Raw genomic sequence first — 12332 nt, 5'->3', positions numbered from 1 at the left:
TGCTTGCCCCTTGACGTGTACCTGGGAATGTGGTGTTGCAGGAGCTTCACTGCTCCAGGTATTTTTCAATAGTAATAGTTACTTGCTGGCCAAATAACTCAGAGTTAGCGATCTGGAGACCACTGAACCTGCATCATTTGGGAGGCAACAAGTTAGATTGGAGTAGGAGGAGCTGTATCAGCTCATTTGAGGACTTTTCTGACTCCGCTACAGTGTGAAGACAAAGCAACTTCATTAAAGAAACAAATAAAAATCTGGAACTGGGATTCTCAGCTCTGTGAAAGCTCTCAGTTGGGCTTGGCAGGTGACTGTCAATAATGCATGGTGCAGTGGAAATGTGTTTCCCATTCCTGTGTAGCTGTTTGAACTCTTGTGAATGGTGTGTTATTCTGCATATTGTATTTTGCTTGGTGTGTAAGAAATATGGTGGCATTTGATTTGTATATACATATGGCTTTTGAAAGTAACTTCAGCCACAAATGTTTACTTCATTAGATTAAAGTACTATGAACTGAGAAGTGTAGATATTGCACAGCTTTCAATAACCTTTTTGTATTTTGTTAACATACAATCGTTATTTTATTCAATCTAAGTGAGATATATAGCAGGGTACTTAATGCACTTATGTAGCAAGATCTTTATGTATCATAACCATAATACTGTATTTAAAAAACATCCATCCGTTTTTGTATAAAAGTACTGAATCTCACTCTGTTTGGTTCATTTTTTTCCCCTGCTTCTTGCTGCTCTAGGATTTTGGCATCATGTTTACACATCACATTGTAACAGTCACCCTGATAACCTTCTCATATGTAACCAATTTGACACGAGTGGGAACCTTGACCTTATGTCTCCATGATGCGGCTGATGTTGTCCTAGAGGTGAGAAAATATGTATATCATCAGTGTCTGTACATGGTATTCACTATTCTGAGAGCTAGCATGTCAATAGGTAGAATCTATTTCTATTCAAAACAAGTATTTCTTAAGCAAAGCAGCTGGTTCAAGATAATAATGGTGGTTAATGTAGTATATTTCCTTGCTGAAATATATTATGCTTGTAGCAGTGCATGTTTGTGACTTCAGGCCGTCTTATCCCTTGATAAGTTGCTTGTACAAAGCAGACACTGGTAATGCATTGCATGCCAGGGAGGGTTGCACACAAATTTGAAATATAATGTGGTAAACTCAAAAGCTCAGAGCTGTAAAATCTGGAAACTGATGACTGTATGAGATAGAAGCTTCTGGTTCTTGACCCTTCTGAAGTGAAGTGTGGGGCAAGAACCCTGGCTCCAAAAGAATCGAGGTGTCACAGTTTGATTCTGCTGTGTGCTTTGTTGGGCAGAGGGTGCCCAACAGACACCTTAGTGGCTGTTCTGTGCATGGATAGTGAGCTGGCCTCTGGGCTCCAGGATGTTCCAGGTTCCTTTGCTTCCACATCCAGATGCCAGTATTAAACAGTTGGCCTTGGAGAAGAAGGGATGATTGAAATTCTTTTAAGTCAACATGGTCTGTAACTTCCATAACGGCAATTTGGAGATCTTGTCATCCTGTATCTGCATCAATTTTTAGACAGCTCTGGCTGGCTGGCTGTGACCTCTGCATCAGGATCAAGCCAAAGTTAATAACTATTTTGTCTGAAGTTATTTTTTACTAAAGCAGTTGCAGGGATCCTGTTATGCAAGAATATATTAATAGTCTCACTGTGTGAATCACCTGTTACAGAATCAAAATCCCGCCATTCTGATTCGATGGTCCTGTCAATCTGTTTTTATTTTTTAATCTTTTTATAATCTAGAAGGCACATGACTGCCTGAGATAGAAAGCAACACAGAACCTGGATTTCTCCTGTTAGAAATAATTACATCTTTACCAGTCTATTTTTGTGTTTTAGCCATGTGTGCAGATCCATTCTGCTAGCTGTGGGTTCACCCAAGCTTTCTTCATTCCTCTTTTCTTACAACCAGACAAACGTACTTGACAGTGTTCATTCCAGATCAGACTGGTGGCTGTGGAACTATAAAGCCACTGGAAAGCAGCTGCAATAGGATTACCTTGAACACAGTGAGATACATAGTTTTTCTCAATTCCTCTGTTCTTCAGTGGCTAAGACAGAGAGAAATTACTGCTGTTCCAACATGATGCGCAGATATACTTCCCCATGAGGCACATACTTTACTGGTCTTTCTAGTCGATTCATTCAGTCTGTTCTGACTAGAAATACTGAAGCCAGGCTAAAGTATAAGAAAGAGAACGACAACTCCTGAGAAGCATTTACTAGGAGGGCCGTTACAACTTTCTCAACAGACTTTTGCTATGGCAGTGGGTCATAGCCCTGGTGCCCTATGAGAGAAATGGACTCCTGCACACCGCCAGCATTGCTGAGGGGAAAGTCAGTGCAGAGGAAGAATATTACCAGGCTACAAAAGAAGCTGGTAAAATATATCACCCTAATGGGTCAGTTGTGCGCCTGACCTGTTTTACATAGTATATATTTGTAAAAATGAAAAGCTATTTCCAGAGGCCACTAGACTGTTTCCACCTACCATTTTATAATGAAACACATCCAGTGGAAAGCTGGAATGGAACATTTTTGCTATTCTCGTTGCAGGACGTATTATATATTGTTAAGAATACTGGATTTGAGGTTTTTTCTGTAGGTCTTAAGGTGTCTGCAGGTACAGAAGAGTCATAGCAGGATTTTCAGGAGTACGTAGCTGTTCTCTTAGATCTGAGTGAACATTATATTGGATACTCAAAGCAGCCCAGCCAGGGCAGGACAGACCAGACATAGAGCCATTTGCTTGCCTAGGAAGCCATTACATTAGCTTAAGCTGAAATCTAGGCTACTGAGAGGCAGCTTTCAGAATCCCAGCTGAATTGTTTAAGGGGTCTTGGTTATGAGTGGACTGCAGTGCAAAGTGTGGGTTGGAAACACTGTAACATAATCTGCTGAAGCACTTAAAATCCCACCTATTTGGGGACCTTGAGACTTTTCAGCTTCAATTAATGAGCACTCTGACAATTTTGATGCTAGTGTACAGATATGAGAAATATGCCAATTTAGTATGTTTCTGGCATATGAGCCTCACATAGCCGACAGTTTCACCCAAATCCTGTCTGTTGAGTTCCATCCATCTCGTAAAACACTTTTCTAACGAGCAGGGCATGGACACTTCAGACCAAAGCAAATAGCTGCGCTGTGAAATAAGTGGATTTAAATAGACTAGCAAGAGTATCTGGAAGAGCTGTGTTATTCAGTTGTAGTTAGGGGTTTTAAGCTTTGAAAATTGTGTTGCATGATCTTAGGTGGCCAAATTCCATCCAACAACATACTCTTTTCCTTCTTTTTATAGTCTTTCCTTATCAATGTAATTTTTAGATTCACTATTTGAGAACTGATGGCCCAACGGGCATATGGTTTTCGAGAAATGGCATGATCCTACTACAAGTTGCTATAGCAATATCGGTTCCACACACTCTGAAACCAGCTCTTTTAGACTGACACCATGGAAATACATCCGGAATTCGTAGCTGAACTTTCAGTCATCTAAAAATCAAGGTTTTGACTCTGACTCTCCTGCTTTGCATGTTGGCACCAAAGTGTTCTCTTTTCCATAAACCAGACTGTGAGTACAAACTGCTAGGAGACACTTTTGTGTCTACGATAGAATATAGAGCTGATTCAGAAGAGTTATGTTTTCCGTGCAGCACTGGTGGCTTTCCTCATATTCCTAACTTGTTTTCTGTTAGCGAGGTTATCCTTTATATTCATATTTTATGTGGAAACATTGCAGAAGTTACATAACATGCAAAAGTGCAAGTTGGCTTTGGCATCCAGATTGTCTGACATGAGTATTGAGCACTTCAGGTTGAGTGTGTTTGTACCAAAAATATAAGACAGAATGCAAGAGTTTCTCTTGCCATTTTAGACAATTCTCTGGTTTGAATTCTGCATTCAGAGTAGTGTTGTATATGTATAGTTGTGGTAATTTTGCTCCCTCTTAGCCCTCTGGAAAGTCTGTACAATTAAGCATCTTCTCAGTATGGGAGCAGGATACAGGCCCCCTCAGAGGGGGCTTTGAAAGGGTTCCCAGTGACTTAAGTAGACACTAAATTAGGCTCTTCATGGTGCAGTGACTCTCTGGACACGTTTGACAGAAAACATAAAGAAAGACTGTCCCTGCCTTGATGCAGATGTTTTAAAATAAGTAACTGTTTACACACATGAAGGCTTTGGAAGAAGTATAAATGTCTTAAAACAAGCTTGTTTGTACATACTGTTTTCTTCAGGGAGAAGAAGGCAAAGAACCTTCAGGAAAGGTCAGTGTTTTAATGGGTGGTTTGAGTGAAGAGTAATTAGTAGACTCTTTCACTGAGGAGGATTTGGAAGACTGCATGAAGACAAGTGAGATAAGTATGTAAAAATAGGTGTAGGGAAAGAAGTTGGAGAGTAAAAGTTGGAAAGAGAGGGGAAGAGAGACTTAGAAAAATATTTGAAGGGGAGGGCTATAATCTTAGAGGTAGAAACTGTTTTGTGTAGGCCAGAAACAAAGAGATGCTGTAGGAGAACATAGGATATGGGACACAATACAGGACTTGAGACAAAGTTTATATATATCAACACTAGAAGGTCAGAGAGCATGGAGCAGGTGGAAGATGGATGGATGCTGAAAATGCGAGTGGAGCATACTGGAAAGGTGAGAGACAGGTAGGTAAATAGTTTGGGAACACAGCTTAAACACAGTGGGGTTCAATAAAAGGTTTAGAACAGTTTTGTGAATCTGAAGTTGTAGGATTTCAACAGATAAATTGAATGGGGAAAGAAGAAATGAGATATGTACTGTGGTTTTATGCAGTTTGAGATTTTTTTCTGAGAAAACATTTTCCACCTGCATGGTGGAGAGGAGTTGCAAGGTCACTGTGAGGTGGCCCAATGAAACTATAAGCCATTTCATTAAAATTTGATTTCTTCTTCTTACAGCTTATACACAATACAAGAGAACTCAGTTGGCCTTACGGAAGTAAACAGACATTTCTTTCTTTTACAGGCTGCCAAAATGGCAAACTATTGCAAGTGTCAAAAACTGAGTGACCTTCTGTTCCTTACATTTGCCATTGTCTTCATTGTCAGTAGGCTTGGCATATATCCCTTGTGGTGAGTAAGCATATCATTTTCCTCAAATGCTAGGCATCAAACAAGCTTGAAAATAACTATGTTGTAATTGAACATGATTCATTGACATTACTCTGTTTCCCAAAGCACGAAGGAGAGTTTCTGATATAACCAGGTACTGAAGTAGCTTATTTGCTAGAGTGCCATTGTGTTTACTGTGTGCTAGACAAGAAATATATGGGGCTTCTGCTGCTTTTAAGGTAGAAGTGGGTTGGAGACCACATAGTTTCCAGGTTAGCAGTTGGTGGCCTGTGTTGGTAAGAAGTTAGAGGAGAAATAAAATATTAGTCACTGAAAACACTGACCAGAAGCTAAGCTTGAAGCTAGGATCTTCTCATTAGCTTTCAGTGCACACTTTTTGAATGTGTTCAGCTTAAAGAAAAACATGGTGAGATAAGGAAAGTCTGGCCCAATGAAGTCAGTATGAGGATGTTATTGCCATGCAGATTGCAATACTGCAGGCTACTCCTTTTCCACCCTTCCTTTGAATTGGGGGTCCTGGGAAAGCTGTGCAATACATACATCTATAAGGTAGTTACACAGGCATTACTGTAATCTCACCTCTTCCCAGACAAGGGCAGCTGCTTGCATGTGCACATACTCTCTCTTGTAGGTACACACACAGGATGTAAATGTTCGGTTTTTTAGCTCAGGTCTTCAACACCCAGAAGACAGCTGGCTAGTTAGAAAATACACTGATGTACTTCAGTGTAGAAACGCATTAAAGTGTCTCTGTAACCTGTGCACTATATATGAGGAGAGCTAGGAGAACTCATTGGCCTTGCTCTTGTGTTCTGGATACTTTCTTTCTCTTGCATGCACAGAACTAACCCAAATCCCTGTATCAGTATGAGATCAGGAGTGGTCTGTCATTGCATCAGAAGGCAATAACAGTGACAGTTTTGGTTTGGAAAAACACCAAGAATGCCAAAAATGTTACCTTTTGCAGAGTTTTATTTAGAGAGATAACCACCAAACTAATTTTTCGAGCATGCAGAGGATTTACAGATGCCAATGTCAACCTCTCTGCCACAGTTCCCTTTCAAATCCTCTATAATGATATCTCTTTGGGGTTTTGTTACTGCAAACAGGATAAGAGCAAGGTGCCCGTAGGGAGCTGTGTCATCAGCTCTGCTTGACAGTACAATGTAGAAATCTCATTTAGCATTTAATGACTACAAAGATAATGTGATAATGCCTGGTCCCTGCTGCACTATGAGTTGGTGAAGGACCATGATAAACAGAGAAAATGGATCGACACACGAACTGCATGTTTAAAAATGCTTGTTACTTTTTTCCAAGGAGCAATTATTTGTTTCTTAAACAGCTTTGCTTCCTTTTCCTCAGTCTTTCCTTGAAGATAACTTGGCCATTCACTGAATATGTGTAAATGAAGTATTAATAAGCTAGTTTTTCTACTTGCATAATCTCAGGAACAATGGTGGCACTCCCGCTCATAGGATTTCATCTGCCTGTTGCATTCTGGTTTATATTGAGAAATTAAGGGAGGACCCAATTCTACCGGTGCAGTTCTGCCACTGGAGACTGCAGTACATGACTCTGCTTCAGGGAAGTCAGATGATGATTGGATGGGTTTACGAAGAGGAAGGCAAAGGTGAAGTCATACTTGATCAACCTGATAACCTTCTATGATGAAATGACTGGCTTGGTAGATGAGGAGAGAGCAGTGGATATAGTCTACCTTGACTTCAGTAGGGTTTTTGACACTGCCTTCTAGAAGATGCTGAGAGAGAAGCTGCGGGGGAATTGGACTAGACAGTCTTTTGAGGTCCCTTCCAATCCCTGACATTCTGTGATTTTGTGTGATAACACATGGGCTGCATGAGCACACAAGGACATGGTTGAAAACCGGCTGAGCAGCCAGACCCAGCGGGTGGTGATCAGTGGTATGGAGTTTAATTGGGGGCCACTAACCAGCAGTGTAGCCCAGGGGTCAGTACTGAGTCCCGTCCCGTTCAGTGTCTTCATTAATAACCTGGATGATGTGGCAAAGTGCACACACAGCAAGTTTGCTCATGTTCCAACATGGGAAGCGCGGCTGCTGCATCAGAGGGTTGTGCTGCTGTCCAGAGGGATGGAACCTCAACAGGCTGGAGAAATGGGCTGACAGGAACCTCATGAAGTTCAGCAAAGGGAAGTGCAAAGACCTGCACCAGTAGATTCTGGGGGCTGACCAGCTGGAAAGCAGTTTTGCACAGAAGGACCTGAGGATCCTGGTGGGCACCAAGGTGAACATGAGCCAGCAACATGGCCTTGCAGTAAAGAAGGCCAGTGGTATCCTGGGCTGCAATAGGAGAGGTGTTGCCAGCAGGCTGAGGAAAGGGATCCTTAACCCTGCTCAGCACTCCACACCTGGAGTACCATGTCCAGTTCTGGGCTCCCCAGTACCAGAGAGACACAAAGCTGCTGGAAAGAGTCCAGGAAAGGGTCACTAAGGTTGATGAAGGGACTGGAGCATCTCTCACATGAGGAAAGGCTGACACAGGTGGCACTGTTTAGCATAAAGAAGAGAAAGCTTAGGACAGATATTGTCAATATATATAAATATATGAAAGGAGAGCAGAAAGAAGACTGACCCAGGATCTTTTCAGTGATGGCCAGGACCAGAGGCAATGAGCACGAACTAAAACACAGAAGGGTCCATTTGGACATCAGGAGGTACTTTTTCACTGTGAGGGTGACCAAGCTCTAGCACAGGTTGCCCAGACAGGTTGTGGACTCTCCATCTTTGCAGACACTGGAAAGCTGTATGGACATGATCCTTGGCAGTCTGCTACTGGTGACCCAGCCTGAGCAGGGCAGTTGGACAGGATGATGTCAGCCATTCTGATATTCTGTGAGCTGCCTTATGTGTTTAGCTCTGAATCCAGCATTTAAACCTCACTCTCTATTATTTGAAATGGCAAAGAAGGAACTGCTGACTTGAAATTTTTTGTTATTCAAACACAAAATTTACCAGATCACTGCTGTGTGCTTGCCTTGCTGAATAGTCAACAAAGAGCAGATTAATCTTGTCCAGAATGCATAATTTAGAAGGAGGTTATTTGTCTTCACACATTTAACTAGAAACAGCTGCCCAATACACTTTTTCTCTTGAAACATCTGAAAATCAGCAAGGTCAAGATTTTCCCATCCTTTACATCCTTACTATGGTAGTCAAGTTTTGGGAAGTCCCCACTTTAAACCTGAAGTGTTTAAAATAGATAGAACTGTGTGTTTATAATTGGAACTGAAGCTCAGAAAGTGGGAGTTCGCACTGTCTCGAGTGATCTCTCTGAATTGTTGCAGCCAAGTGTCACACTGTGCAGGAAGCCCTTGCTACGACTAGGCAAATTATAAATTAAAGAATGACGTGGCTAGTGGGAATCGGACATCACAGAGCTGAAGTCCATATAAGGGTCCCCAATACATACCTCATGCTGTCTGACTGGCAGAGTCCCGCAAGAGATTACCAGCACGGTGATAAGTTATCTAGCAAGTGTCAAAACTTGAGCCCTGCTTTACAGCTGTGGCATTTTGTGCTGTGTTCTGAATGTGCCCATCTGTTCCTGTATATGCTAGGTGACAGCAGCACTTTCATGCCACTTGAGATTGAACCATCTGAATCCTGCTTTACAGAGTAGCACTGGCCCAGTGTGCTGAAAGCAGGGTAAAAGTCAAAGTGAGTAGATGTAGGGAAGAGGGAAAGGGAAAAGGGCTGAACAGCACCTTCTGTGCTTGATGTCAGCTCCCTTGGTACTGAATGTTGGGCTAAAGAGGGCAGCAGGTTACAGCCGTAGGTGAGCTTTGTTGCTGGGATGGAAAAGATCAGTATAGACTGGTGAGGGCGGAGGAGTTGTGTGTTACGGGAATGCAGCAGCCGACAGTGTGCTCTGTGCTCCTCTGTCACAGACAGAGTGATTACACTGGCGATGCCCCTGCCGCTCCTCTCCCTTAATCAATGAAAGAACACATTTATTTATTTGAATATGCAGATGGTTCACTGTGGTGTATATGATCTTTGATTTTTAAGACCATCTTATTTGCAGACCAAAGCCTTGATGCTTGTACCCCTAATGGTTACCCTTACATAGGCGTATGATCACAGAGCTCAGCTGTACTGTGGGCATTGTGTGTGAGTCAGGGTTGCAGGGCTGAAGCATGGGACTGTGAGCTTGTCTCTCCCAAATCCTTTTCCTCTGTAAAGCAGGAATTCTAAATCTTCGCTCCCATTAGCTTGCATGTCAGCAAAGATGAGTCATTGGAGTGGCAGCAGGCCAGGAAGCATAGTTTTGCTCTCCTTTGCTGAATATTCAAAATAGCAAAATTTGGTGCCTGATTAATATTACATAAATATGTAAATTTTTTCTAGCATAAAAACTGAGAGGTATAAAATTGGTGTGTGCGTAATGTAAAAGGAAGACTGTAATTTATAAGAAAACTTCCCCCACGCAGTAAGGTGAATACCCAAGACAGGCTTCCAGGCTTATGAAGCACTGGCATGCTGTTGTGCTCCGGCTTCGCACAAGTGCCATTTAATTTTGCATAAAGGTACTAATAAACAATTCAGAGTGTATCAAATGCTGTTGTTTGAAGGTTGTTTAGCAGCAGGGCTAAGACAAAAGAAATGGCAATTAGGTATATATTTAGCAGTCTTTCTGCAGGCATCTGGAGTTCATTTCAGCAATAATTCAAAAACCCCAGGACACTTTCTGCCTCCTGCTGCTAAGTGAATGTAGGAGTAAAGCTGCTATTTTCACTGACAAGACATTTTGCTTGTGAAATTCTCCCACTTGCGCATAATCACTTGCGCATAATCACAACATAAAACACAGCTCTCCATGGGTCAGGGGCACTATGATGCCTTCTCAGGTGATACAGGATTGTAGGGGGAATGAAAGCAGTCTCAAACCAAAGAATTTATGTACATGATGTGAGCCCTTAGCTAGTCTAATCAAGCTGGACAAAGCAGTTACCTCAAGACTTTCTTTTTTTCCATAAGCCTTGCAATTCCTCTTCCCTGAGCCTCAAATGCTTGTTTTTGCTGTAGTTACATGGGCATAGTCTTCTCTCTCTTGATAAAAGAGTGGTTTGCTTTTTTGCCATTGTTAGATTTTTCTTTCAATATCCAGAAAGGGAAACTCCATGTGTTTGTAATATTTATTAATCAGTTTTTGAGGTGTGCAGAGGATAAACAGGCATCTTCCATTCCAGGAGATATGAGTAAAAAATTTGCTTAAAGTAACTGCAGGTAAAAGTGTAACTTTTGGGTTTGAAAGGAGAAGGAGAAGGCTCCTAGGAAAGGTAGGCTGATGTTTGCCATGTGAAGTCACCAAGCTGGGTAAATTCAAGTTCTTTCAGGTTGCTCTGACTAGTACTAGTATGTAGTTGTTTTTCCCTACTTTTGACTATTTTTAGACTCAGTTATATTGTATGAGAGGTAGAACACAGTGGGTTTCAGGGAAGTGTTGCTGACAAGTACTGCTATTAAAAGGCAAGGGAGCAGGGAAACGGTGTTGGCATTCGGGCAACCCATGAGGTCTCAGCATGGCACATGTTACATATGTGCACTGGCAAATGTGGAACAGTGGCTTAACTGTACAAATGTAAATGAAAGCCTGATTCAAGCTGATTATAAAGAACACAGGTCATGTTCTGCATGTGCTGTCCCCCAAATCCTCATCTCGGCAAATTTGTTACAATCCAGATAGTCTGTACTCTGTCCTGTCCTTGATCTCTTCAGATACTGTCAGTGCCTGGACTTTTGTTCCACATTAAAAACAGCAAGGACAGACAGTCAACCACTTTAGTTAGTTGGTATGGTCTTGTTTAATGTGAGTAGGTATGTCTTAACTGGATATTCTGTTTTTAAGTCTGTTTGGAAAGGTTCTCTCAAAGAAAAAGATAGCAAAAATAATTCTCACTGTTACAACTTAAAGCTGTTTCAGGTGAATGTCTCATCAACTGCAATGTACAGTTGCTAAATGGGATTTTTGTTCCAAAAAATCCTACATAAGCATGCATCTGCCAGTCATCGGAAGAACAACTTTGTTCCTTGTCGTTCTTTCATTTTTAAAGCTCACCAGAGTACACACAGTCTGGCTCATGGCTGATTTCTAATTGCCTTTTCATGGCAACGAATATCTGCATGAACCAGACAAGCATGGCATGATCCTCACTGAGTTAAAATTAACTTCTATCCACCATGGTGTGCTGTAATGAACCCTAGTTATTTATTTCCAGTCATTCTCTCGTCTCTGCTTGACTGGCTGAATTGCTCTTTCCGAGTTTCATCACTGGTTAAACAACAGCGTGGGATATAGCCATGCTGTTAATGCACACACTGGGTCTCCAAATAGCAATCCACTATTGCCAGTTTGCACTGTTCTCTCTCCTTTCTTTTATCCGGGAATCAGCTTCTCTCTGAGCAAAATTGCAGCCTGAGTCACAAACAGGGCAGCATAGAGCCCCCATGAGTAGCAGCTGCTGCAAAGATTTGCTGAACCTCTCTTTTTGTGAGCTTTGTTCTTTTTCTAGCTGATACTGACTGTTTTTGTCTCTTTTGGCTCTTAACATGCAGGGAGGTTGGGTTGTCGTCTTTCATACTGGTTTTCTTTCCTGGAAGGTTTTCTGCTATTTGACCCTTGAAGCATGTACATTGTGGGAAGGCAGCATGGGGACCCTGACAGTCACCCTGCTTCATTCCTCTGAATGTATGAGTAAAACAGAAGCTCCAACCTGCATTGGAATCCTACTGTTTCAAAGCTGTATGTAGGCACTAGTTAGAGCGAGAATACTGGTTGGTTACTTGCATGGTAAGAATTTAGGTAGCCAGATAAATCCCAACTGCCCAGACTTTGTCTGGACTCCGAATGAGCACAGTGTTTTGTGATGGTTTTAGCTACTCCTGCTGGATCCTGAAGTCAGTGAAAGCCTTTTTAGCCTGGCTAGTATTATGTATAGAGCTGGACAAACATCTCTGATTGTTCTATGGTAAAATAACTTACATTTTTATTAAGAACATAAATCTCTTCTGACACTGTTTTGAGCTTGTTTTGCTCAGAATATTGTCTAAACCAGAGCACAATCAAAGTTGTTTGTGGGTAGCAGATATTAAAGGAATAAATTATGACTTTGATGCAAGGTACTTGATTCCT

The 12332-nt window shown here is 41.7% G+C and overlaps 1 protein-coding gene across 1 annotated transcript in view; it reads left to right on the top strand.

Moving 5' to 3' along the window:
* CERS6 (ceramide synthase 6) overlaps positions 1-12332 on the top strand; it is a gene marked incomplete at both ends in the record, with an annotated part of 114611 nt that overhangs the window by 91581 nt on the left and 10698 nt on the right. The window contains 2 exons of the mRNA XM_080346661.1: positions 753-881; positions 5051-5157. Of these exons, the coding sequence (XP_080202787.1) occupies positions 753-881; positions 5051-5157 (236 nt within the window). The remainder of the gene's footprint in view (positions 1-752; positions 882-5050; positions 5158-12332) is intronic.

Source organism: Nesoenas mayeri, assembly GCF_963082525.1.
Source record: "Nesoenas mayeri genome assembly, chromosome: 6".
Classification (NCBI taxonomy): Eukaryota; Metazoa; Chordata; class Aves; order Columbiformes; family Columbidae; genus Nesoenas; species Nesoenas mayeri.
Note: the sequence above shows the minus strand (reverse complement) of the source record. Positions and strands in the feature narration are given on the sequence as shown.